Source organism: Pangasianodon hypophthalmus, chromosome 23, assembly GCF_027358585.1.
Source record: "Pangasianodon hypophthalmus isolate fPanHyp1 chromosome 23, fPanHyp1.pri, whole genome shotgun sequence".
In the NCBI taxonomy this organism is placed as follows: Eukaryota; Metazoa; Chordata; class Actinopteri; order Siluriformes; family Pangasiidae; genus Pangasianodon; species Pangasianodon hypophthalmus.
Genome location: NC_069732.1, coordinates 6,309,553 through 6,333,819, shown reverse-complemented (window position 1 = coordinate 6,333,819; position 24,267 = coordinate 6,309,553). Strand labels below are relative to the sequence as shown.

The window sequence follows — 24,267 nt, the reverse complement described above, 5'->3', positions numbered from 1 at the left end:
TATTCAAAATGCAATAAGAGTATTATAAAGTTGCCCGTATATTGCCTTCACATTAAATTAAATTACACTTTATCATTATGAGGTGGCACAGTGGTGATCATCCCACAGCTCCAGGGTCCCTGGGTCAATCCTGAGCTCGGTTCTGTGTGCAGTTTCTGTGCATGTTCTCCCCGTGTCCACGTGGGTTCCATCTGGGTTATCGGGTTTCATTCCTAATCCTGGAAACATGCCAGTAGGAGGAATGATGTGCGAAAGAGTGTGTGAATGTGTGTATGGGTGCATGGTGCCTTGTGATAGACTGGTGTCCCATCCAGGGTGTATTCCAGCCTCACACCTAGTGTTCCTGGGAGTAGCTCCGGGTCTGCTGCCACCCTGACCAGGATAAAAGTGTTACTGAAGATGAATGAATGAAGCAAAAAGACAGGAAAGAGTGTTACAGGAGTATTACAGTATTATAAAATAGCTTATGGAATTCCTTCACATAAAATGTAATTCCATTTTGTCAACATGTTTAAGAAAGAAGAATATCCTTGTAGAATCTGTGTAAGAATAAAATGCCTTCAAATAAAATTAATAAAATTATTTTAATCAATAAGAAAATCAGATGTTTTTTTTTTTTAGCTATGTGAATGAGTATGCATACATCCCCCTGCACTAACTGAGCCCCGAGATGCGCGCGCACTCCGCCTACCGGCAGCACGGTGCATGACTCTGTAGTGAGGGGGCAGCAGCGTTACCATGGCGCTCGCGAATAAAGGCGCGCGTGCAACCTCACTTTTAAACGGCCCGAGCGAGCGCGCGCGATGACCGGCGCAGTGAAAGAGCACGGCTATCATTATCGCTTTTTCTTCCCGTAACAGGAGCACGCTGATGGCCTCGGGGCCGGTCTCTGCCCGTCACCACCACCTGCGCGTGTGTTCGGGCTAAATGGAGGAACGGTCCGGACTTTCGTTCTTCTTCTCCGCGAGCGCTCGGCTCGAACAAAACGGGCTTTGTGGCTTTCTTCCCGTGATAATCCGATTTTATTTCGGGGGGAATCTGAACGCCGTTTGGGATTAGGCGGTTACTGGGGTAAATGCGTTACGGTGTTGTTTGAGAGCTCGCTGCTCGGTCTTTTGTTTCACAAGAGTCTGACGTTTTCCCTCAGAAGTCTCGTTCTCGGGCTCGGTCTCGAGTGCAAACTACCTGGCGCGGAATCACTCCGTTCTCCAGTGCTGCTATGAGTTCCTGGCTGCTTAAATACTGTAACCTCGTTCTCCGTAGTGCGGTGCTCACTGCTGTGTTCGCCTTTGCATCCTCTCATTCGGGTGAGTAGCAGCATGGACGAATTTCTTGGGAATTACACAATGACTCACATCAGGCTCTCTGTTTTCCAGTGACTCCCCAGTGATCCTAGCTACATAATCTAAAGTTTTCATATTAACAGTGAGTAAATATATGATCAGGAGGTCGAGTCTGAGGCAGTAGATAAGGAGTGGTATAGTCCATTGTTGGGAACATGCATCACTGACATGACTAGTGGAAAAAATCTGTGTTGATAATTATAGGAATAGTGCATGGAGTGTTCACACCCTGTACTGTACTAAAAATGAAATACAAGCATTGAGGTATGTATATTACCTCACATGAATTTCCCCACTAAAGATAAATCATTTGTGACTTTTGCAACTTTACATCATGTTTTGCGATGACACTGACTCTGTTGTTCAGGCTAATCATCAGTTACCCTTTAAACAACTTTTTCAATTGTACAGCATCATTGACATGAAGCCAAAACATACATACAGGGTTACTACATTCATTCATTCATCTTCCGTAACCACTGTTTCCTGGTCAGGGTTCTGGTTAATCTGGAGCACATCCCAGGAACACTGGGCATAAGGCCAGAATACACCCTGGATGGGATGCCAGTACATCACAGGGCTCCATGCACATACAAATTCACACACTCATTCACTATAGGGGCAATTTAGAGTAGCCAGTCTACCTGCTAGCATGTTTTTGGGAGGTTGGAGGAAACCAGAGAACCCAGAGGAAACTCACAAGGACATGGGGAGAACATGCACAGATACTCCACACAGCTCAGGATGGGACCAGGGAGCCTGGAGCTGTGAGATGGCAGCGCTAATCTAGCTGATTTGTTTCCTATTTTCTATTGATCTGTTTCATTTTTTAAATTTTTTGCTTAACAGGTGCACGGCCATTCAACTTCATTCAGTGTACTGTATGTTTTACATAAATACTTCCTCAACACTTCCTCAAGGCTTAGAATTCCCCTGCCATGCAAATGTTTTATTTTTTACCACTTTTAACCTCACAAAGTGCTTGTTACTGAGGTAATGAGCTGAATTCAGGTGTGTTGAGCAACGAAAGAGCAACAATTGGGATATTGTTTTAACTGAGCCCCTAAAATTAGTTGGGCTTCCATGACGGAGAAAGGTTTTCAAAGCAAAAACATTGAGCTTTGTTCATTGGTGTGTACATCATGTCTTTCATTTTGTTCCTGCATTGCAGCTGATAATAAGTGTGGGTCACCTCTCGTCTCGACGTGTCAAGAATGCCTGAGGCGTGGACCAGAGTGCGCCTGGTGCTTTCAGAAGGTAGTGTTAAGACTTCAACAGTGAGCTGTTTGTTTTGGTTCTCAGTGCTTTTTTAAACTTTCCAATCAGCTATGGTAGTGTTTAGTCTGATAGGCGATGACCCTGAGGAACTCCACTCTTATACCGTTGCTCCTTCCCCCAGCACTGGTTCTTCTGGCCCTTAAAGGGCCGAGAGCCCCTTTAAGCCCCAGCAGCCTCTTAAAAAAAGCTGCTTAGGGCTGGTGTGGCCGTGGGAACCCGTTTAAACGGGCTAAGAAGTCTGGAAACAGAGGCTGCAAAGTCAGGTGCTTTCCCAGCCCACACACAGACCATGACTGCCCACTAATCTGGATGGGGCTTCACAGTTTGACAGATATTTTTGACCTTGTAAAAAGGTGCATGACGAAAGACATACTACACTCTGTTCAGAAAGCTGTGGTATCTTTCAACGCTTATTTTAGTAACCTTTTTACTCCTACAGACACACTCTGATCAATAACATGGTTTAGTCATTTGTTGATGGAAAGATTATGGTTGTTTGTTCCACCTTCTACAGTGTATTTTTTTTTGAAAGAGTTTCTAAAATCTGTGCTCATTCCATAAACAATTATAAAATAATTAGAGATTTAATCTATGGTGGCAGTTAATTTTCCAAATGACATTATCACCATTCTAATTAATAGTATGCTATTACACCATACCATACTGTAATAGACATCAAAACATTGAGCAAACTATATAAATCAGTGTATGTTGATTCACATTTATTTTGTTTCATGTGAAGGGGTACATCCATGACCGTTGAGGGTGATAGGAAAATAAAAGACGAGCTGATTATCAGTACACATAGGCACCATTTTTGTGGTCATTTGGGTCTCTGAGGACCCAAACTGCACTTGCAGTGCTTAGTAAGGGGTGAACTGGAGGATGTACCCTGAGTGTGAAAAGCCTAGGGGGGTGGTAGGAATTTCCCTTTCACGGTAGGTGATTAGGTGGTTGAATATTTATTGTAATACAATTATTGTTGTTGGTAAGTGGCCAGTGGTTATTTTTTTCATTGTCGCTCTTGATATTGGGTGACATTTATCAAGTTAGCACAGGGCATTGTAGCTTTCACTCTTTCACCAGACCAGTACAGTTTTCTTTATCTTCTGTTCCAGATTTTTTTTTCTGCCTTGCAGCGTAAGTTAGGCCTACTGGTGAAATTTGCACATGAGCTATCCTAGACCAAGATGGATCCAAGATGTTACAGATTAGTTGGGATAGATCTGGGACCTTTATTCCTCTGCAAAGGGCCAATGCGGCTGCAGATTTTCATTCCAGCCATACCTGATTCCATCTGTTTCATCAGTTCATTTTTGCCCTCAATTGATTATAAGGTCTTTACAAGATCTTTACAAATAAGATTGATGATCTCTGGGATAGATGGCTGATGTTCAAATTCGTTCTGTGGCAGAATGTTGGAAAGTGTAATGCCTCCTGGGCCTGTAAATTGTTGAATTGATTCATAACAGTAAAAACAATTATTTTCTGTAGTTTTAGCCTACAGTTTGGGAATTGTAGACTGTGCGTTTGATATGTGTTTGATGAGAGTGGCAGTGTCATTAAAGTTCCAGTATAGAAATTCTAATTAAAATGCTCCCCCTGTCCCAGCCTGGTATGATTATATGACAGTCGAGTATTTCGTTATTAAGGTCACACTTAACGTTCCTGGCTGAAAAAAGAAATGTGTCAGGACCTGTAAGAAAGCATGAGCTGACTGGCCTCAATCTCAGACTGAAGGTCATCTAGGAATCAACATTAACTTTTTAAAGGATAGAAAAAATAAGTGTGACAGTTTTATTTTTTAAGGGGTAATGGTTAGGGAAGGGACCTCCAACAGTCTAAGGACAGGGTTCTATACATATACATACTCAAAATAACTACTTTTTAGTATCGTGTGTTCATGCAGTGGTTATTTGTGCAAAACCAAAAAATGAACATGATGATTATGCTATATAAATTTATTACAATTATCATGTTCATTTTTTCGACATCAATGACTATTAGAAAGGGTGAGTGTTTGACGCAATACCAATGTAAATGGTGGGGGTGGTATGAGAAGCAATGCACCAAACAATGCAAGTGTGGCAGTCGTTGTGAAGTATTATCTCGGTTGTTGGACAAGATTGCTGTAATAGCCTGGTATCAAACTCTGTTGGTGCCACTGCCACTGTTTCTGCCAAATTGCCAAGATATCCATTGGTGGAATGAACTTCCCCTGGATGTCTGAACAGCTGAGTCACTGGCTGTCTTCAAACGATGACTAAAGATCTACCTCTTCATGGAGTACTTATAAATAAGCTCTTAAAAAATTTCTTGTGTTGTTTGTGTGTTTATCATTTAGCACTCAGTTACAAGTGAAGTACATTTTCCATTATATTGATTTAGCAGCATTTTGGAAAGATGTGGTGGCTTTAGATGTCATGTGTTGGACACGCTAGTAGATGTTGTCCTGACTACAACTTCTACAGAATGCTGCGGCAAGTCTTTTGACTGGAACCAAGAAGAGAGATTATATCTCTCCTGTTCTGGCATCTTTCCACTGGTTTCACATAATACAAAGTACAATTTAAAACACTGCTTTTTGTTTTTAAAGACCTCACTGAACAGGCACCCACTTACTGTATATCTCTGATCTTTTCCACTTCCATTCCACCCCCAGAAGCCTTCTTTCTGTTCCAAGGTCAAAGTTCCCACCTCAAAGGAAAAGTGGATTGGCCCTTCTCTGTTGCTGGGCCCAGGGTCCAAAAGTCACTCTCACTTAGCACTTAGCACTACTTCAGATGCTTTAAATCCAGGCTAAAGACACACTTCTTCAGTTCTTTTGAGTCAGGCTTATTGGACTGTTATTCCAGTCAGTGGTCAATTTAATAACATAATAGACTTTTTTTCTGTTTAAGTAATAAACTAGAGTAAAAACATATCCCTGCAAACCAGTGCAGTATTTACAAATAAAAAAAATCCAATAAACTATCTGTTGTCTTGGTTATTGGCAAAACCCTGCCTGCTTCCATACTTTCGATCTGTACTACAAATATGTGTGTTTTGCTGTAACAGAGCTTTCTGGATGGAGTGCACGTTAGCAAGAGATGTGATTCTGCTGCTCAGCTTAGGCTTAAAGGCTGTGGGGAGGAGTTTATTGAGAATCCTGAAGTTAAAGTGGAAGTAAACATGACACTGAGCAGCTCGCAGGTGACTCCTCGAGACATCTCCATCCAGCTGCGGCCAGGTAAGGAACAGCAAGACGAGACAATTCTAACTCCTTTGAACCGCTTTCTCATTCTGTTTTCATTCCCTGCTTGTTTATACTCACTGGTGTGTTATGTCATTATACCGTAGAGTATCACTTGTTCTGAAAAGTGTCTGGTAATGATATCATTTCCTGTCTCAGGCAGTGAGGCAAGCTTCATAGTGGAAGTGAAGCAGCTGGAGTTGTATCCAGTAGACCTGTACTACTTGGTGGACGTCTCTGCCTCCATGCAGGAGAACCTGGACCGGCTGAAGACCGTCGGAGTGAACCTTTCCCACCGCATGAAGGAACATTCCAGTGATTTCCAAGTGGGGTTTGGATCATTCGTGGACAAGCCAGTGTCTCCCTATATTGATGTGCATCCTTCGAAAATCAGTAACCCTTGCAGGTAAGCAGGGTTTCTGAAACATTTGCTATCATTTGATAGCCTTCCAAAATGCAAGGGATACTTCAATTTAGCATGTATGGCTTTAAGGATACAGATTAATCCTGGTCTTAAGTTTATTCAATAATTTTCTTGTGGTTAAGACTTGATCTTTGCTTAGAAACTGACCCATATAATCACAGATTTCTGTGGTTTAAGGGTTTACTAAGGGTTTAAAGACAGCATCAACCAACAAATAAGATAAACAATAATGTATTGTCATTATAAATAGTCATTAAAAATAGATTAAATAACATTTTTGCAACATCATAGTGTGTCCTCACGTGCTACTTCCATTAAATCCAAAGCAGAGTTTTATTTTGGAAAAGGCCTGCTTCAGAAAGTAAAGCAGTTAGGAAGCAGGTGCAGGATGAGCACTGCTTTTTTCTCCCACTCTCAATGGCTTGATTAGTCACCTGAAACAAATGTAGCTTTGTGCAGTTAGCTGGAAATCAACATGACCTACATTTCACATGTGTTCTCTGAGAGTTCAGGTGTCCTCTTGCATTAGTTCCAAATAGCCTAAGATTGGGTATTATATATATATATATATATATATATATATATATATATATATATATATATATATATATATATACATCAAAGAGCATCTCTTTATTCCTGTTAGCATTTTGCTCGGCACATCTCCGGTCTAGGAGACCAAGGCCTACTTCTAACGTGACATGCAAAAGGCCTAATAATTAACTTATTAGCTTAAGTATGTTGTGAGAAGTAGAGTTGTCAGCTGACAGATGTGTGACAAAGAAAAAAACAGTGGATCCATCATGCTGTGGCCATTTATTTATTTTTATCTCATGGTTTGGCTGTACTTGTCCTTTTAGAGGGAACTACAAATCAATATAAAGGCCTTCTGAATGATCATCTTTAACTTATGATGAAACTAAATGGTTTGATGTGTATGAAAATGATGTAGATCATATGCTATGACCTTCACACTCACCAGCTCTCAACCCGACAGAACATTTATGGGAGAGTGACGTGTTACACAGCATGCTCCACCACTATTATCAAAATATTATCTGAGGTGTCCGTCCATCCAGTGTTTTGACTGTAGAATTGTAACTGAATTACAATAAGTAAAGGACTTCATGCTTTGTGTAGATACAGGAAGTTATATGAGGATTAACCTCTTACGGTAAATTAACAGCCAGCTTATATTTTAACCACATCAAATCTTTTGGCAGAACATAGCATATATAGTCAGGTACACAAACATTTGGACTTTGACAAAGTTTAAAGTTTTTGTAATTTTTGCTGTCCAAAGTATATTATACCACAGTATATTGGAGTTGAAATTAAATAAAGAATATGACTCAAAAGTGCAGAAAATCAGCTTTAATTTGAGGTTACTTACATTCAAACAGTGTAGTAATTACAGCACTTTTTATATGTGGCCCCCCGTTATTAAGGGAATAAAAGTAAATAGACAGTTGGCTGCTTAGCTGTTGCACGGCCAGGTGTGTGTTATTCACTCATTATTTCACTTACAAGTAAGCAAATAAAGGATATAAGGTTGATTTTCAAGCATGGCATTTGCATTTGGAATTAATGTATGTGTGGCGGTCTGGGGAAAACCCATCACGTGTAGCTGTGGCTGAATTCTGTCAGTTTGCTTGTTCATCTTGCCTATGCTATCTTACTGGAAAGATCATGTTGTGTAAGGAGCCAGTTTAACAAACAGTAAAAAGAATCAGTCTCCCTAAAGATGTCTAAATCCCAGCTAGCTCACAAGTGTGATTTCCTCAGTTGATAGGTGAATCCGTAATGATCGACAGTTGTGTAAGTTGTGTAGGTTGTGTAGTTCTCTAATATTAGATGGCACCCTGGAAGCTCTGCCACCTTCCCCCATCTCACATTAGTCTCATCTCCTCTCAACTTTCCTGCATGAAAGTTGCACTAATGTGGCACCCTTGCTTTCTGTCAAGGTAAATGGAGAGTGTTTTAAATTCATTAATGTTAAATAAAAAAAATCAATCAATGCATATTTTACTTAACTATCATTAGACCATAAACATGGTAACCACCAGGCAAGTGGCAGCTCCCCACCCGTCACAAGAGTCCTGTGATTACTGTAAAACCCTGTATCTACGCATGCTACAGTTTTTACCTTATGCAAGTGAAAGGACTACTATAGCGAAAATGTACTGTTTTCACACTACCATCCAACACTGTGGTGGGAATACACAGGACTCCTATACACAGGGTGGCAGGACTCCTTTCAACACAAACTATGCATGGAAAAAATGAGATGTCTCTAACCGTACACCAAAGACTAACATGGTATTAAAAACATTGCTTCTAAAAACCCCAGTGTTGTTGCTGCACCTGATGCATCCGTCAGTGTCACTGATGTGCTGAGAATGGTCCATCAGTCAAATAAATATCTGATCCCTTTCTACTGATGGACGTGGTAAAAGAGGGCTGATAAATTGTGTATAGCAATACGGTCAGTAATTGTATACATAAGAAGGTGAAAGTGATAAAATGGGAGGTGGCTTTAGATATGTTTAGATGTTCTGACCAAAGAAAAAATGGGCTACAAGCTACAGATTAATTATCAAGCCCTACATGTGCATATGAATCCACACATTCCAAAGAGTCTGTGTGGATTTATTTTTAGCATAGCAGAGTGGATTTTTTTAACATTACAGAAAAATGCCACCGCTTAGTGGACTAACCTCACGACCCCCCTGAAGAAGGCCCGGGGAGCACCAGCACATTCCATGATGATCTCATCTGTTGTAATGTGGGAATCTGCTGTGGAGAGGCTCATGTAATCTTTTTCCCTTATACTGCCTGTCCACTTTGTTTATGCCATTTCACCCTGCCCCCCCTACTCTTCTTTCCTTCATTCCTTGCCTTGCCTTTCCCCATTTCCTTTGCTGTTTTGATTGTCTCTTTCCTCTTTCTCACTCTAGTGATTATGAGGTTAATTGCCGGCCAGCCCACGGCTTCATCCACGTTCTGCCCATCACCGACAATATGACAGAGTTCAAGCATGTGATTCAGCAGCAGAGGATCTCTGGGAACATGGACACACCAGAGGGAGGCTTTGACGCCATGCTGCAAGCAGCTGTGTGTCAGGTAAACACTGAAGCCTGAGCGACTGACATTCGAAGTGTGTTACCACGGTGGCCTGTGAGATCAGTGAGGTCTGGCGCCTTCCTCTTTACTGTACTGAAAAAAGTAACAGTTCTCTGCAGTCAGAAGGAAGCCTCATTTATAATGGAAGTCAAATGGCAGCTCTTCAACATTTTAAATATGTGACTATATAACACAAAAAGAAAGCTTTAACTGTTATCATTTGTGTAGTGGTATAATTCAGTTTAAGATTCTGATCTACTCAGTGAAAGTTTGTGAGTTCAGGTTAGAGGTGTATACTGGGACTGGGAATGAGGTGGTCAAATATGAAGCTCATGGGATTAAAAAGGGCCCACGTTCATTACAATGAGAGTGTACTGGGTGCTTGTGCAATGCTGCGTGACACTTTTACAGCATTCATTTATTCATCCTTAGCATCCTTATTAGCATTGCAGTAGTCTGAATCACTGATTTGATTATATATTAGGAAACAGATCCAACTAAGTTCATTAGAAAAATTCCTGAAATTAGAAAAAATATTAAACTCAGGAGGTGGGGGGATTGGACAGACTTCTGTCTGGAGTGGGCAGGAGTGAGATAAAAAAAAAAAAAAAACATACCACACACATCTCTTGTTCATATCCTAGCATTGCCAGTGAGCCACTGTTTGCCCTTGAGCCAGGCTTTTATCTGTTCAGTTCTATGCTTGGATTGTATTATGTCTTAATTGTAAATCACTTTGGATAAAAGCATCTGGCAAGTGAATAAATGCAAATATGATAGGCAGGGGATAAAGGCTTACAAAATTGCTCTTATGGAGCTTCATCCAGCTTAGAAATACTCAAGCAATAAATGAAGTTTTCCTGAGGGTTTTGTGGTCTCCATGCTGGATCCATCAGAGGCACTTCTGAAGCACTTTTTTGTTTACTTTAACCTACAGTGAACACATTGCTAAAACATAACCACAAATTCTTCCTCCTGAGAGAGTAGTTCTATCACTAAAAGTATAATTTATACATATTTGGAGCTTTATTTACAAATATATTTGATTTAAGATTTTATGGAATCATTCTGCAAAAATAGGGGCTTCATATAAACATTTATTGATGCACCAACAACTGCCTGTAGACTTCCATTATAAGTGAGTGTGAAGTAAACATGTTTTCCATTTTCTTTCTCACTATAGGCAAATATGTCGTAATTTTTGTCGTAATTTTTGTCCATGGTAATCACACACATACACTACAGATGCAGTAGATAAGTAGATAATCCTTTAATGAGCCCCTGTGGTTTCTGTGCAAGTTCATGTCAACACAAGTTGAAAAGCATTTGTAAACACAGAGAGTGTGTGTACAGAAATGAGCTTGACTCAGCAGCAGGTTAGATAATTCCTTGTTTTTGTGGGAAATTGTACATAGAATTGTGTTAGTACAATAAAACTTTCATAACATTTCATGTCGTGGTTGGCTGAACTGGCTAGGCTGGCTTGGAGGCCACACAGTTACAATTTGAATGCAAGTACTTCAATGGAAATCTTTTTTTATTCTTGGCTTCACTGTTGTTCAGAAACACACAGAGTGTTTGCAGTGTTTGCCTGAGTTTTTTTGAGCTTGGTTTTCCATTTTGGCTCCATTTTCAGGTCAGGCATTTAACCTAACCTCTCCATTAAAAACACTCCTAGATAAAGTGCACTCAAGTACAAGGCCTGATCTGTGTCCAGAAGCAAGTCCTTTTAAGTCTTAAGTTGTGATGGCTAACTTTAGACTGCCGTCACCGCACAAGCTTGTGAACAATGCATGGGAATGTATGTGTAGCAGTACACATTACACATCCCCCTCAGAGAGCGCTAGTAAGGACTCGTCATACAGCACATTGGGGGCCTGAGTCATTCAGCGTCACTGATGCTGAGATTGCTTTTTTAATGACATCATCAACAGCAGCACCCTCTTTACTGTTATTCTGCATAAATGTGGGTGTGATTCAGGGCAACAGTAAGGGGTCAGAAATTCATTAGTAGGCTGACTATCCCTTAAATAACAAAGAAGCTTTTGTGTCCACCTTTTGGGTTTTTCCATGAATCACTGTGATATGGTTCGGATATGAGCTTGAATAAATAACAGGCTTGATAACTCCTACAGCTCTTTCCCTCAATTTCTGTCTCATTTTCTTACTCTATACTGGAATAGAAAGTAGAAACACACTGAGATTAATGAACTACTTGTTAATCTATAATATCTGACTAAGCCCATCTTTAATACTCACCTTAGATCTCTTTCTTGCTCTGACTTCCTTTCTCTTTCAGTATACTGTGTGTAATGGCCTGCTCTTGCCACAGTGCTCAGCATATGAGTGAGTTATAGTAAGCAGTTGCACAAACGCCTGCAAGGGGTTCCTACATGTTTCTAAAAATAAAGTTTAGTTTTTAAAATAAATAACTGTTCTTGTAATGAATGGTATCGAGTGTACAGTCTATGTAGGCTTGTCAGATCTTTCTCTGACATAATGCCTGCTTTTAAACATGAACACATAACCCTAAACAGGGGTCACATTGTTAACTCTGAGCTTATACAATAAGGTTAACATACAGATGACAAGTTATAAGTGACAACATTCAGCCATTTGTAGAATCCTGCTACTTATCTTCTGGCAAGTTAAACTAAGATTTTTTTAAAAAAATTTTATGGTAATGTGCGGTGAAAATGCGTAAACTCGTTATATGCTTAATTGTGGTAAATTCAGGAATCATAATCCAAGTCCATAACAAGTCAAGCAGGCAAAATTAATTCATATTTAAAAAACCACAGGCAAGAGCTGAAAACCAGATCAAATGGGGAAACAAGAAAACAAGGCCTGGAAATACTCAAGAGAAATATGCATGCTAAGACTTTAAGGGATTATAATTAAAAGCAGACTGAACACAGATACTTTTAGAAAGACAGTTCTATGTTTGTTTATCATTTTTGCAGAAAGACATTGGCTGGCGTCCTGAGGCTAAGCACCTGCTGCTGGTCATGACTGATCAGCCCTCTCATCTGGCACTGGATAGCAAACTGGCGGGCATTGTGGTGCCCCACGACGGGCGCTGCCACCTAGAAGAGGGCACGTATTCCCAGTCTGCCCACATGGTAATCAAACACACTACATAAAAAAAATTCTACATTATTAAAACACCAAAGCCATGTGATATGAGAGTATAATATTGATATTGTTGCTGTAAACATTTCTGAGGTACAGTTGAATGCAAAATTTGCACAGTCTTAGGACAAGATGAAATAGAATAAGAAATTAATTAATATCAATTTCGTGTGTTCACAGATTTAATTTCATTGTCACATGTAACAAAAATGGTTAAATACTAATAATTAAAAAAAGTAAAATATTAGTTCAGAAGTTTGCTTGTCCCATTCTGAATATGATTATTATTAGTTTTTAAATAAATTCTAACCCCAGCCCCCAGCATTATAACTGTCACTTTTCTCTGAGCTTATCTAACTTATCTAACTTGTAATATTGACCTTTATGTTGTTGTGTTTTTAAACTCATTTATCTCTTACTTTTTCTGTTTGATTTTTCTGTTTGGATTGTTGTCTTGTTGCAGGATACATCCACATGGTTTTATATCCAGAAACCATGGGGGGTGCAGACTTTTGCACTCAGCTGTATTGCTGATATTGCTTGTATTTTAATTAATTTTTGTAAATGTTAAAATAAAGTATAATTGAAATTAAAGTTTTTCACAGGTTGTTATCTTTCATGTAACCTAAAAAATGTCTTCAAGAGGTGCCAACATCTGGGGTTTAGCCATAGCATTTACAATTTTTTTGAGTCCTTGCTATGGCGATATGGGAAGAATTTGCCCAATATGAAAGGACGTGAGACGTGAAAGACGCACATTTGCCTCTTGTAGCGATTACTTTTGCTTCATGTTGATTTTTTTAATCTAGGGAACTCTGACCTATGAATTCATGAGTCTTGGTATTTTGAGCCAATAGAAAATAAGAAGGCGGGGCTTTGATCTCTTTGGCTGATAAAAAATGGAGGAGGTGCTTATTATTAATTATTGGACACACTGGACTTGTTAGGTTCTTGGCATACGTCTTTTAAAAAAATATCTTATCCACTGACATACAAGAGGGGTTTTGTTGTAATTTTTTTTTTCTTTTTTCTCTCTGTCTTCTAGAATTTTCATGTTAGCATTGTCGGCACCTCTGCATAAAGTTATTTCTACCATATCACTGTATCCTGAAATGTTAAGAACCATTGTTTGTATGTATTTAAGATCTTATTGAGGACAGTGTTTTAGAAATGCTGTTAATTTTACTCTTGCCCACTTTCAGGAGCATCCAACCATTGGGCAGCTGGCAGAGAAGCTTCTAGAAAACAGCATTTACTCCATTTTTGCTGTGAATTCGATGCAATATAAGTGGTATGAGGTAATTTCTGACAAAAGAAAATGAATCCTGTCTTTATTAGGTAACTCTTTGGCTCATAACAGGTGCAGATATTGAGTGACTCTCTCTCTTTGTCTTTTTTCTGTGAAAAGGATTTGGTGGCTTTTCTTCCAGGTACTTACCTGGGAAGGTTACTTCCCAAAGCCTCTAATCTTACAAACCTAGTGGTGGATGCATACAAGGTAATAACCTCCATTCTTTCAGTTTCTGTTTGACTCAGTGTGGCTCTTTATAACACTTGAAATTCAATTGGAGCTACTCATTAATTGTATCCAGAGAACGGGTCCTTTTATTTATCATCACCCAGTCAGTGCTTTCCTTTGGGATTTACAGATAAAGCTACTCATTGATGTGCATAAAGAATGCTCAGTGTTTTCCTGTCTGACTCAGAGTCAGTGGAAAAACACAAGCAGGGGAGCCGAGGTGGAAACTGGGATTTTGGGCTGGCGTTCAGCAGGGCAGATGCATTAAACTCAGTGGGGTTACAGCAATCTATTGTTCCTCCTCCCGGACTGGATAGAAATCACACATTGTGCTGAACACAGGCCTGCATTATGATTGCCCTGGATTGCCGCAGTGACACTGCACCACATCTCGCTCAGCCTCCAACTATTTTTAGAGCTTCTGTTTTTAACATACATTTAAAAAGCCTGATCATAGGTTAGAATAACGTGACTCTTACACAGACACTGTGGTGCATCTCTGTCTTACGTTCCCTTTCTCAGAAACTCCTATCAGATGTCGGAGTGGAGGTGGAAGTTGAGGACAGCGAAGCACACAGATTCTGGGTCAGTGTAACAGCAGTTTGCCCAAACGGATCCACTGCGGCAGGAAGCGCCAATTGCATCAACGTTCAACCCGGGCAAAATGTAAGGACGACTGCTTGAGTTGATAAAAGAATACTAATTGGTTTATAACCATAAGGGCAGCATTTTTTTTTTTTGTTTTCCTCTTCTCAAGACCTTCCTTGTTCCAATTGCTGGAACACTTGACAAAAGCCTCCTTCAGACCACAGGCACTAGAGACCTCTATCTAGTGCTTTTGATATTGAGTCTGTATTTTTGATATGCTGTGTGTATGTGTGTGTGTCTATGTATTTCAAGGTCCTGAGGGAGAATAGTGTGTATTTGAGGAGGCGATTACGCAGTGCTCACTGGATTATAACAAGCTCGTTTACAGGAACCAGCCCAATATGCTGAGCTCAAATGACCTTTATATAATGCAAGCTAGTGATATGAGAAACATGACATTTAATCTGAAACTAGCTCTTTTACTGTGTTTGTCTGTATCTTAGGTTATATATTTAAAAAAAGAAGTTGAACTTCCTCCATTGTGATGTGGTAAACTGTGCCCTTTAGTGATTTGGCTGCTCAAAAATTTAGATAAAATCATCTGAAACTGACAATTTACCGAGAAATATTTACAGGGAAAGACCCTTCCACATGCCACTCACTGACTCGTCTAACTACATCTGTGTTCCCCTACACTATGTGATCGAGAATTTTCCTCAGCTGACAAAGGCATAATTATTAGCAGATGTGTTAAACAGGCATGGAAAACACCAAACCACATTGTGCACACTTTTTCCAGGACTGGAAATGTAAAACATTTCCCCCATAAAGATTCCACTCTTATCTGTTCTGTCCTTCCTCAAGGTCTTCTTCAACATCACAGTGGGAATGCGAGCATGCCCGGAAAAGGATGATGCACTGCAGAAAGAAAATCAGCCTGAGGTTAAGTTAGTGGTGAAACCTGTGGGATTTAACGAATCCATGACTGTGCGAGTGCGACAGGCCTGTGTGTGTAGGTGTGGTGGGGCAGGACCTTGCCATGATGATCCAGGAACTTCCGTCTGTGAGTCTGGAGCTGATCCAGGAGCCGAGAGGAGTTTGACGGACAGTTGCCGAGATGTGAAGACAGGCCTGATGTGCAGCGGCAGGGGAACCTGTGTGTGTGGGGCATGTGTGTGTGACCGGAGCAACCTTGGTACCATCTACGGAAGGTTCTGTGAGAAGGACGACTTCTCCTGTCCCAATGAGAGGGGTCTAATGTGTGGAGGTGTGTGTGTGTGTGTGTCTGTAACATTGCAAAAACAATACGAACTGTAGGCCTTTTAACACTGAACAAAGTACCAGAGGTTTTGACATCTTAAAACTGGTACATTGTTAAAGGCTCTTTTTGTACACTTTTGGTACCTACTCAAAATGGACACCAGCAGGAAATACTTGTGTTTGTAGGCGGTGCTAACACTACTGTAAATTGTGAATTTGTTAGTCATACCACATCACACAACGTTATATGTAATATACACTGAGAAACATCAAATAAAATAATGTCTATTTGCACCAGAGTGAAACTAGCATTAGCCACCACTATCCCTTCCTTTCACTTCTCTGGCTCAGGTACGTAAAGTACTGTTTTTTAATTTACAGAATATAATAGTTTAGCTAAGCTATCCATATCTAAAAACAGCACTTTGCTAGCATCAACTATCTTGCTAGTTAGCTTAGCTAATACTACCTGTCGAACTTTAGCTAATTTATGCTAGTTGCTAGTCTTGAGCAAGGCTTTAATCCCTCTCTGCTTCAGGGGTGCTGCATCATGACTGACCATGCACTCTGACCATAGCTTCCTAACAAGCTAGTATACAGTATATGAAAATATAAAATTCCCTGTACTTTACTCATACAGTATATGTGACCATAAACACTATCTTGATCTAACAAGCTAGCTAATGTTAGGCTAACTATTATATCATGTAATTATAACCAGTATCCAACATTGCAACATTGCTAGCAAGCTAGTGTTAGGCTAACTACTGTTTTTTTTTTTAAATTAAAACCAACAAGTTAAGTTTGCTAGTGCAAGTTCGGGTTTAATAGTGCTGTTGTATTTTTTTTTTAACCTGTAATTTCTCAAAAACTGTGCCAGAATAACCAAGTGATTCTTCCAGCGCAAACACGGCACTAGTGAACAGAAATACGTATATCTTAATATCATGGGGTGTTTTGGGGTTCAGCGTGATATTTAGTATGTTAGTAGTATCACTTTTATTTTTACTAACAATGAGTCGAGTTTAAAAATATCTAGTTTAATTATGTCGCGTCATTTTTGTCTTGTTGTCTTATCACTGACCGAATTTAAAAAGCAGTTTCATTTCACTGATTACCGGATGAGATCAGATGAGACAAAAGAACAATGTTAACCCAAGCACATATTTCGTGTTGCCCTTGGCCATGTGCCAAAATGATGACATAGCCACTTTTACTGTCATCACTGTGACCCTTAATTTGGTGGAAAATAAACTAGAACAAGAAACTGTTTCCTGTTTGGCCAGTCCTTGTTTTTGCATGTACCCAGTGTGTGTTTCTCATAGTGATAATTACAGTTAACAAATAAGAAACTTTAGAGTCATTGCAGAACACAGTTTGCAAACTAGTTAATAAAATCATAACTCCCTCAATGCCTGTGTGTGTGTATGTGTGTGTATGTATATGTGTGTGTGTGTGTGTGTGTGTGTGTAATATCAGGACATGGCCAGTGTGTCTCAGGGGAATGCTCATGTCAGCCTGGCTGGACGGGTGAGAGTTGTGGCTGCCCCATCTCCACAGAAAGCTGCATGTCGGCTGATGGCTTGGTGTGCAGTGGGCATGGAAAGTGTGTCTGTGGCGAGTGTGTGTGTGATCACCACCGACGCTCTGGTGCGTTCTGTGAGAAATGTGCCACCTGCTCAGACTCCTGTCAATCACACTGGTAAACAACATTTTTATTTCTCTTTTACTTTCGGTTCTTCCCACAGGCCATTCTGGCCCTCAACCAGGACATCACCTGGGACTATTTGTAAACGCACATATAAATACATGCCTTGGATTTCTTTACACGACACCCACACACTTCACGTTCCTCTCAATACACACGGCATATGCTGTATTTATACTTATTTATATTATATTGTTAAGTTTTTCATTGCAACTACCTCAGCTCGATGTTGCACAACATCGTATTGCACATACAACTGCACCTGTCTGCACTTTATACCATATACAGTTCATATCTTTTAGATCTTTTATATTTATATATTTTTTTCTATTTCTATGTAAGTAAATTCTGTTTTTCTATAAATTCTGTTTTATGTCAGCATAAGCAGCATTTCACTACACGTCGTACTGTGTATGGTTGTGTGTGACCAATAAAATTTGACTTAATTTGATTTGATTCTGTTGTTGTTGTTTACCTCGAAATTATCATCATTTCTTTTCTTACTGAGTCTTTCACTCTTTTCCTTCTCACTGTCACAGGAGTTGTGTGGACTGCCATCTGTCTAAAGGCCTCGCAGCAGACAATACACAACAATGCAACAGAAGCTGCACTTCACTGGTGGCCTATGTTGATGACATTACTGGTATGTCAGTGCGTTGAAGTGTGTATAGGGCTTGGGAATCTGCGTCACCTCTCACTGATTCGCCATACTGTCTGGACATTTGTTTACATTCAGTGTTTACACAGAGCATGATATGAGTCATGGTTTTGTTCGGATGTGACATAATACTGCATGACATCTTCAGGAAGTGCTCAAAAGGACTAAATAAGGACAAAATTGTAAAGAGCACAAAATGTTACAGTAATGGTAAATGTTTTTTGACTAGTCCAACCCTTAAATTCAAAGCACCTTCTTAACCTTTGGTACATACCTGCGGTATTTAGCAAACTGGCACTTGTGTGTAATACAAATTAATCTACAAGCTAAGTATAAACTGGCAAATAAATTAATTAACCATAACCAAGTAATAAAAAATATTTTATTATATTATAAAATGTCATATTGGCAGGCACTAGACTATAACAAACACATACTGAGCTACACATTATACTACATAACTTATCTAACAGAAACTGCAAATAATTCTCGTATTTGGGATTTCCCTTTTGCTAAACTGTAAAAACTGAAAATTTAACTACTGAGGGTAAGTAAATCATAGGATATGTCACTGTCCGTTCTCTGTGGCCTTATTGCCTCACGTTTGGCTTTAATGACTAAAGGCTGACATATTTTTGTTGAATAGTAGCTATGAGAATGAAGGCCAGGGGAATTCTGGAAGAACTGCATCTACAGTTGTATGTGACTGACAGCTAGTCACATGACTGTGTAGTATACTACATGATAATTATCGCATACGACATTCAATACTGAATGCGTGTAATGTGAGTATGTACAGTTTTTAGTCTTGTAGTACTATACACTATAAGTATGGCATTTGGAACACAGCCAATGAGCATCAAGAACATATGAAAGATGATTCAGGTGAACGTTAACTACATAGAGTTCTTTGTCTCGTGCAGAGCTGATCAGAGGGAAGTACTGTCTGTACCACAGCAGGGAGCAGTGCGTCACCAGATTCCACGTTGACATGGCCTCACATGGACCACAGCTACGGATTAGCAGGCATGCTGGTAAAGCTTGGAGCAGCACACGCACACACACACACACACACACACACACACACACTCTCTCTCTCTATCTCTATCTCTATCTCTCTCTCATATCTCATATTCTGATCCATTCTGAAAGCATGACATTCACTATCAACACACATCTGATCTGCCTTTCAGTTCTCATCTCACACTCATAGTGTGATGATTATGATGTCATTGTAATGCCTGGATCTTGGACTGTGTGTGAGCTGTGGAGATGGTGTTATTTGTAATACTTTTCTTTTCTGGTGTGTCGTGGTCTTTCACCTACAAATGTCAAAGAGGCTGCATTCATACCCTGGGTTTGAGGTTTTCAAACAGCACAGGCCTTTGTGCATGCGTGCATGTGTGTGTGTGTGTGTGTGTGTGTGTGTGTGTGTGTGTGTGTGTGTACGTGTGTGTGTGCATGCGCATCCTTGTCCCCTCCCGATGAAGTCGACCTTCCCCACTTTCCCTCTCCCTGTCTCTGCTGCCAGATCACCATGGCAACGTGCTGAAATGTCAATACACTACTTTAGCCTCTTTGTATGCGGAGTAGTGGCTCGATGCCAAGCCTACTGGATTTCACAATCGCTGATAACGCAGCTGACAGCGGCTGCTGATCTATAAAAGGATGAAATTTACTGCGCTCCAGCAGTTGCTGTCAGTGCCTTGGTTTCAGCTCAATCCAGCTTGTTTCATATTGCCCACGGGTCCATGGGTCTTCGCTGTCCAGCTGTTTCTGACGTCTTCACTGATGATATAATAAACATGTGCTTGTTTTCAGTGTGCTGCTTGTGAATGGGTTTAAGTTCTGGCATTGGTTTTCCCTTCGTTAGTTCTTGGGTCTGCATCAAATGTTAATGTTACAGCTTTATCTCTGACATTTGCAAAATGCTGACACCAGAGACTCCTTCCTGAAATATTAAATATATAAAAATGAAAATAAATAAATATCTTCACCATATCAATGAATGCACACGTTTTAATCCATTTATCTGGAGCATCCACCATAAGTCCCTGTGTAAGATGTTGCTGTAGAAACATTTACATATTAGAATGAGCATATTAATATAAACCTTTCAGCCAGCACTACTGTTAGATCTGTAATTATAGACCTTCTGACCAATCAGAATTTAGCGTTCAGCATCACTGTGCTATACATCTGAAAAAATCATTATTATTAATCATCATTGACTCCTTTTGTGTGATTGTTTTCTTCTTAGACACATATACTTGTTATCATTTAATATCATTATCTTTATGGTTATTGTGCTAAACAGTACTGGAGAGAGGAAGCATTAACATCGTGTATATTTGACTTGATCAGACTGGTGATAATGAAATATATTATTTCTCTGTTTCGTCAGAGTGTGAGTCCAGCCACCGGTACTTTAAGACCTTCCTCAGCGTTTTCCTCCTTACTGTGGTTCTGGGTCTGGGAATCCTGGCTGTAGTGCGTTTGCTGCTCCGCGGCAAGAACTGGTCACTGAGAGGACATGTCATCGAGCAGTTTGATGACAGCAACAAGGTTTGTGTTTGTGTGGGAGAGTGAGACAGAATGAACTGGCTAATGAAAATTAGGATTATTAAATCCTGAAATCATGTTTGCTTCTTTTAAAATATATATATAGTACTTTGCAAAAGTCTAGGCACACTATTTTTTAGTACAAACTTTGTTATAGATTTTTATTTTATGACTTCTACATTATTGATTCAGTACAAAAACATTTTAGATTTCCAAACATTAGTTTTCCAGCACAAAATTAAATGTTCCAGAAAACTGTTTGTTTGTCAGTAAAGAAAGCAGCAGATTACATAAGAGACACTTTTCAGACAAAAAACATAATGAAGGCTGCTGGGTTTTGCTGCAAAAATAAGAAGCGAGTGTGACAGTCAAAGTCTCCAGAATAACTGTGGCTGCTTCTACAAGATGCTCAGTAACACTTACAGCTCATTTCCTTACAAAACTGCACACACTGTACCTGAGACTACTAATTTTTTTAAAGAGAAGGATTGTCACACCAAATATTGACTTTGTTTCATTTATTACTGTTTACTGCTCTTTATAGTATTTTTTAAATGTAGAAACATAGTTTCATTATTTTTGAAGGCATCTTTGCTCTACAGCATTTCTTTGCATGTGTCTAAGACTTTTGCACAGTACATATATATATATAAATTTTTTTTTAGTATAGTTAGATATGGATAAGAAGTGTGCTAAGGATTGTTGCACAGTCAAGAATGTCTATATTTAATAAATGCACTGTTATAAATAATTTAACTTTTTAGTTTTTAGTTGATTGTATATTTTAGGTCATTATAGTTAATAAAATTAGAACTAAAATGTCAGAAAATAAACTGAAATAAAATCATACTAAATTTAAATACACAAAAAAATATATAACTAGATTTAGGCAGTCTGAAGGCAGTGAATGCATTTATACAACAGTGCTGCTGAGTTCTCAAATCTGATTGATCAGAAGGTGATGATTAATTATCTATAACAGCAGCCCTGACAGTAGTTTCAGCTGCAATTCAAATCACAGATTTATATTAAAGTGGTCATTTTAATACTTTATCGTTTCTATAGTAACAGCTAATGCATGTGGACTAATCCACATAATCTAAGCCTAATAATAAATGGATTAAAAAAGGGTTTTCTGTAAGGTAATGTTTATTTAACATTTACAGAAAGAAGTCTCCAGTGTAAGAGCTTTGTAACTGTAACTTTAAGTTTTCCACCACAGTTCTTCAGAACGGAAGATGTTTTGGTTTTGTGGTTTCCCGATAAACAAACTGCATTTTCTGTCTTATTAACTACGAGAGAAAGTGAGGGACTGTTGATAGCTGGTATTACACAAGCCCTAACAGGAAGTAATTTGTCTAGACATTCCAACGTCAAATGTAACAATAAATGGTTAAATGTATGACATGATTCATTAATAAATAAAAAAACATGTAATCTTTGACAAATTGCTGTGTGATAAGAGAAATAAAACACTTCGGGGTATGCTGTTATAGGAAAATACTCAACTTCAGGGTGGTAATAGTTACTGTACACATTGGGCTGCATCACACCTCCACATTGATGATTATTTTCCTATAACAGCTTGCCCTGAAGTGTTTTATTCCTCACATAATGTATGATTATTAATAAGTCTAATAAGGGATAGAACTGTAGTAACATCCAGAGTCTTAGCTACATCTCTATAAAGAGGGAGCCAATTCTAAAAAACTGTAAAATCTGAAAACTGAAAAATCCAGCCAGTGTAGCCAATGTAGCATTGCTAGCATTGTGTTTATTATACTTATGTTTAATGCATGTCATCATATTTTTGTCACATGACCACATTTGAGACTACATATACTTTTATGCATGTCACATACACTCTATTGTACCATGCACATTTTGTCCGAACTGCATACATGCATGCGCGGCTGAATTATTTGAATTATTTTGTGTTACAGAACCCGTCATACGCACCCACCCCCAGTGAGAAGACGATAACCTACAGACGGGACTGTCTCCCTGAGCACCCCATGGAGATGCACGTTCACGTTCACAAAATGCCCCTTGACATCTTTCCATGACAGGCAGAGGACAAGAAAGAAAGGAGGCGAACAAGAGCAATAAGCAAATGAATGCGCACTTGTTTTCCCAAAGCGCACTCCATGGTTTGTTTTTTTTAATGTGGATTTGGAGTTGATTTCACTCCTTTTGCCTGAGGTGGAACTCTATCTAGTCTCTCTGGTACTTATGGTACTTCATATACCTTATACAGCCTCTGCCTGTTTATGTTCTTCTAAGCCTGTGTGGCGGACAACGGTACTGGATTTGGGTTTTAAATTAAGTTTAAAAATAAGTTGAAGTTTTATTTATGTTTATACTTTTTATTTAAGTCAGTTTGTCCAGTGTAACACTACGGTTTCTTTCCACACCACTACGTCACAGCCATAGCAGACCTCAAGTTTGTGCCAGTTCCTGTTTCTGGCTGGTGTTAGACTGACACCTAGTGGATGATATAGACATGACCAAGAAATGCTTTAAATTACAAATGGCGTTTACAGTAGGTACTCCATATTGGTATAGATCACAGGTTCCCAACCTTGGACCTGGAGAACCCCCTGTCATGCATGTTTTAGTGTTTTCCCTGCTCTAACACACCCACTTCAGCTAGTTGAAGTGGTTGTGTTAAAGAAGATATAGAGAGATATAGATATGTATAGTTACTATATGTAAATATATGTACTATAGCTGAGTAGAGCATTTGAATCAGACTTAATGTACAAAGTTGAGTGGGTCATATTTACAGTAATTACTGCACTTTGTCCATCTCAAATAATATTTTACTTTGAGATGTGCTGTCAAAACTGGAATTTTACTGTATGGGTGGTTCATGTTGTGTCTTTGTTCCTCACTTGGGTTACTGTATTTCTAAAGAGATGTGTGTGTTTGCAAATGTGAATTGCCAAGTGAGTTGCACTTATGTGCACCAAACTACTGAAGTCCGGCGATGCTCCTTTTCCATGAGCGGATGCAGTGCAGTGCAGAGCCGAGGTCTGTTGGACATTCCAGTCTTTCCTTTGCCGTAGACTAGTTTCAACACTGTTTACAATCAAACGTTGTTCCAACACTAAGAAGTTTATTTATTGATTTGATATTTTTTTGTTTTTGTTAGTAATAGATGCTTTTTAATGCTCAGTAGAATGTTGCTGTTGAGAAATTAATTGCTTGGGTTCTCATGCACTACTAATATTTGTAGAAGTAGATCCGAAAACACTAAATCAGTAGATTTACTGCATTCTGTGATTTTTACTTGAACACAATGCAACCACTGATAGTCTGTGTGGCAGCCAGATCACTGAACAATTGGGCATTATTACTGTTCATAGCACTTTTGTTTTTCTGTTGTTGTTTGATTCGATTTTACATGCATTGTTTAAATAAAAATCCCATCACCTGCA

The 24,267-nt window shown here is 39.2% G+C and overlaps 1 protein-coding gene across 1 annotated transcript; it reads left to right on the top strand.

Moving 5' to 3' along the window:
- Positions 1-707: 707 nt before the first annotated feature.
- On the top strand, positions 708-24,267 carry itgb8 (integrin, beta 8). Its single transcript, XM_026930130.3, has 15 exons — positions 708-1,307; positions 2,515-2,600; positions 5,679-5,850; positions 6,013-6,259; positions 9,235-9,400; positions 12,364-12,522; positions 13,735-13,830; positions 13,941-14,030; positions 14,574-14,717; positions 15,504-15,906; positions 17,379-17,601; positions 18,147-18,250; positions 19,189-19,299; positions 20,670-20,830; positions 22,771-24,267. Exons 1-15 carry the CDS (start codon positions 1,220-1,222, stop codon positions 22,891-22,893), a joined length of 2,373 nt encoding a protein of 790 aa, XP_026785931.3. The 5' UTR covers positions 708-1,219; the 3' UTR covers positions 22,894-24,267.

Coding starts and splice junctions, on each gene's coding strand:
- itgb8 (XM_026930130.3), top strand. CDS start 1,220: ATGAGTTCCTGGCTGCTTAAATACTGTAACCTCGTTCTCCGTAGTGCG. Junction 2,601..5,678: donor GCGCCTGGTGCTTTCAGAAG/GTAGTGTTAAGA, acceptor TTGCTGTAACAG/AGCTTTCTGGATGGAGTGCA. Junction 12,523..13,734: donor ATTCCCAGTCTGCCCACATG/GTAATCAAACAC, acceptor GCCCACTTTCAG/GAGCATCCAACCATTGGGCA.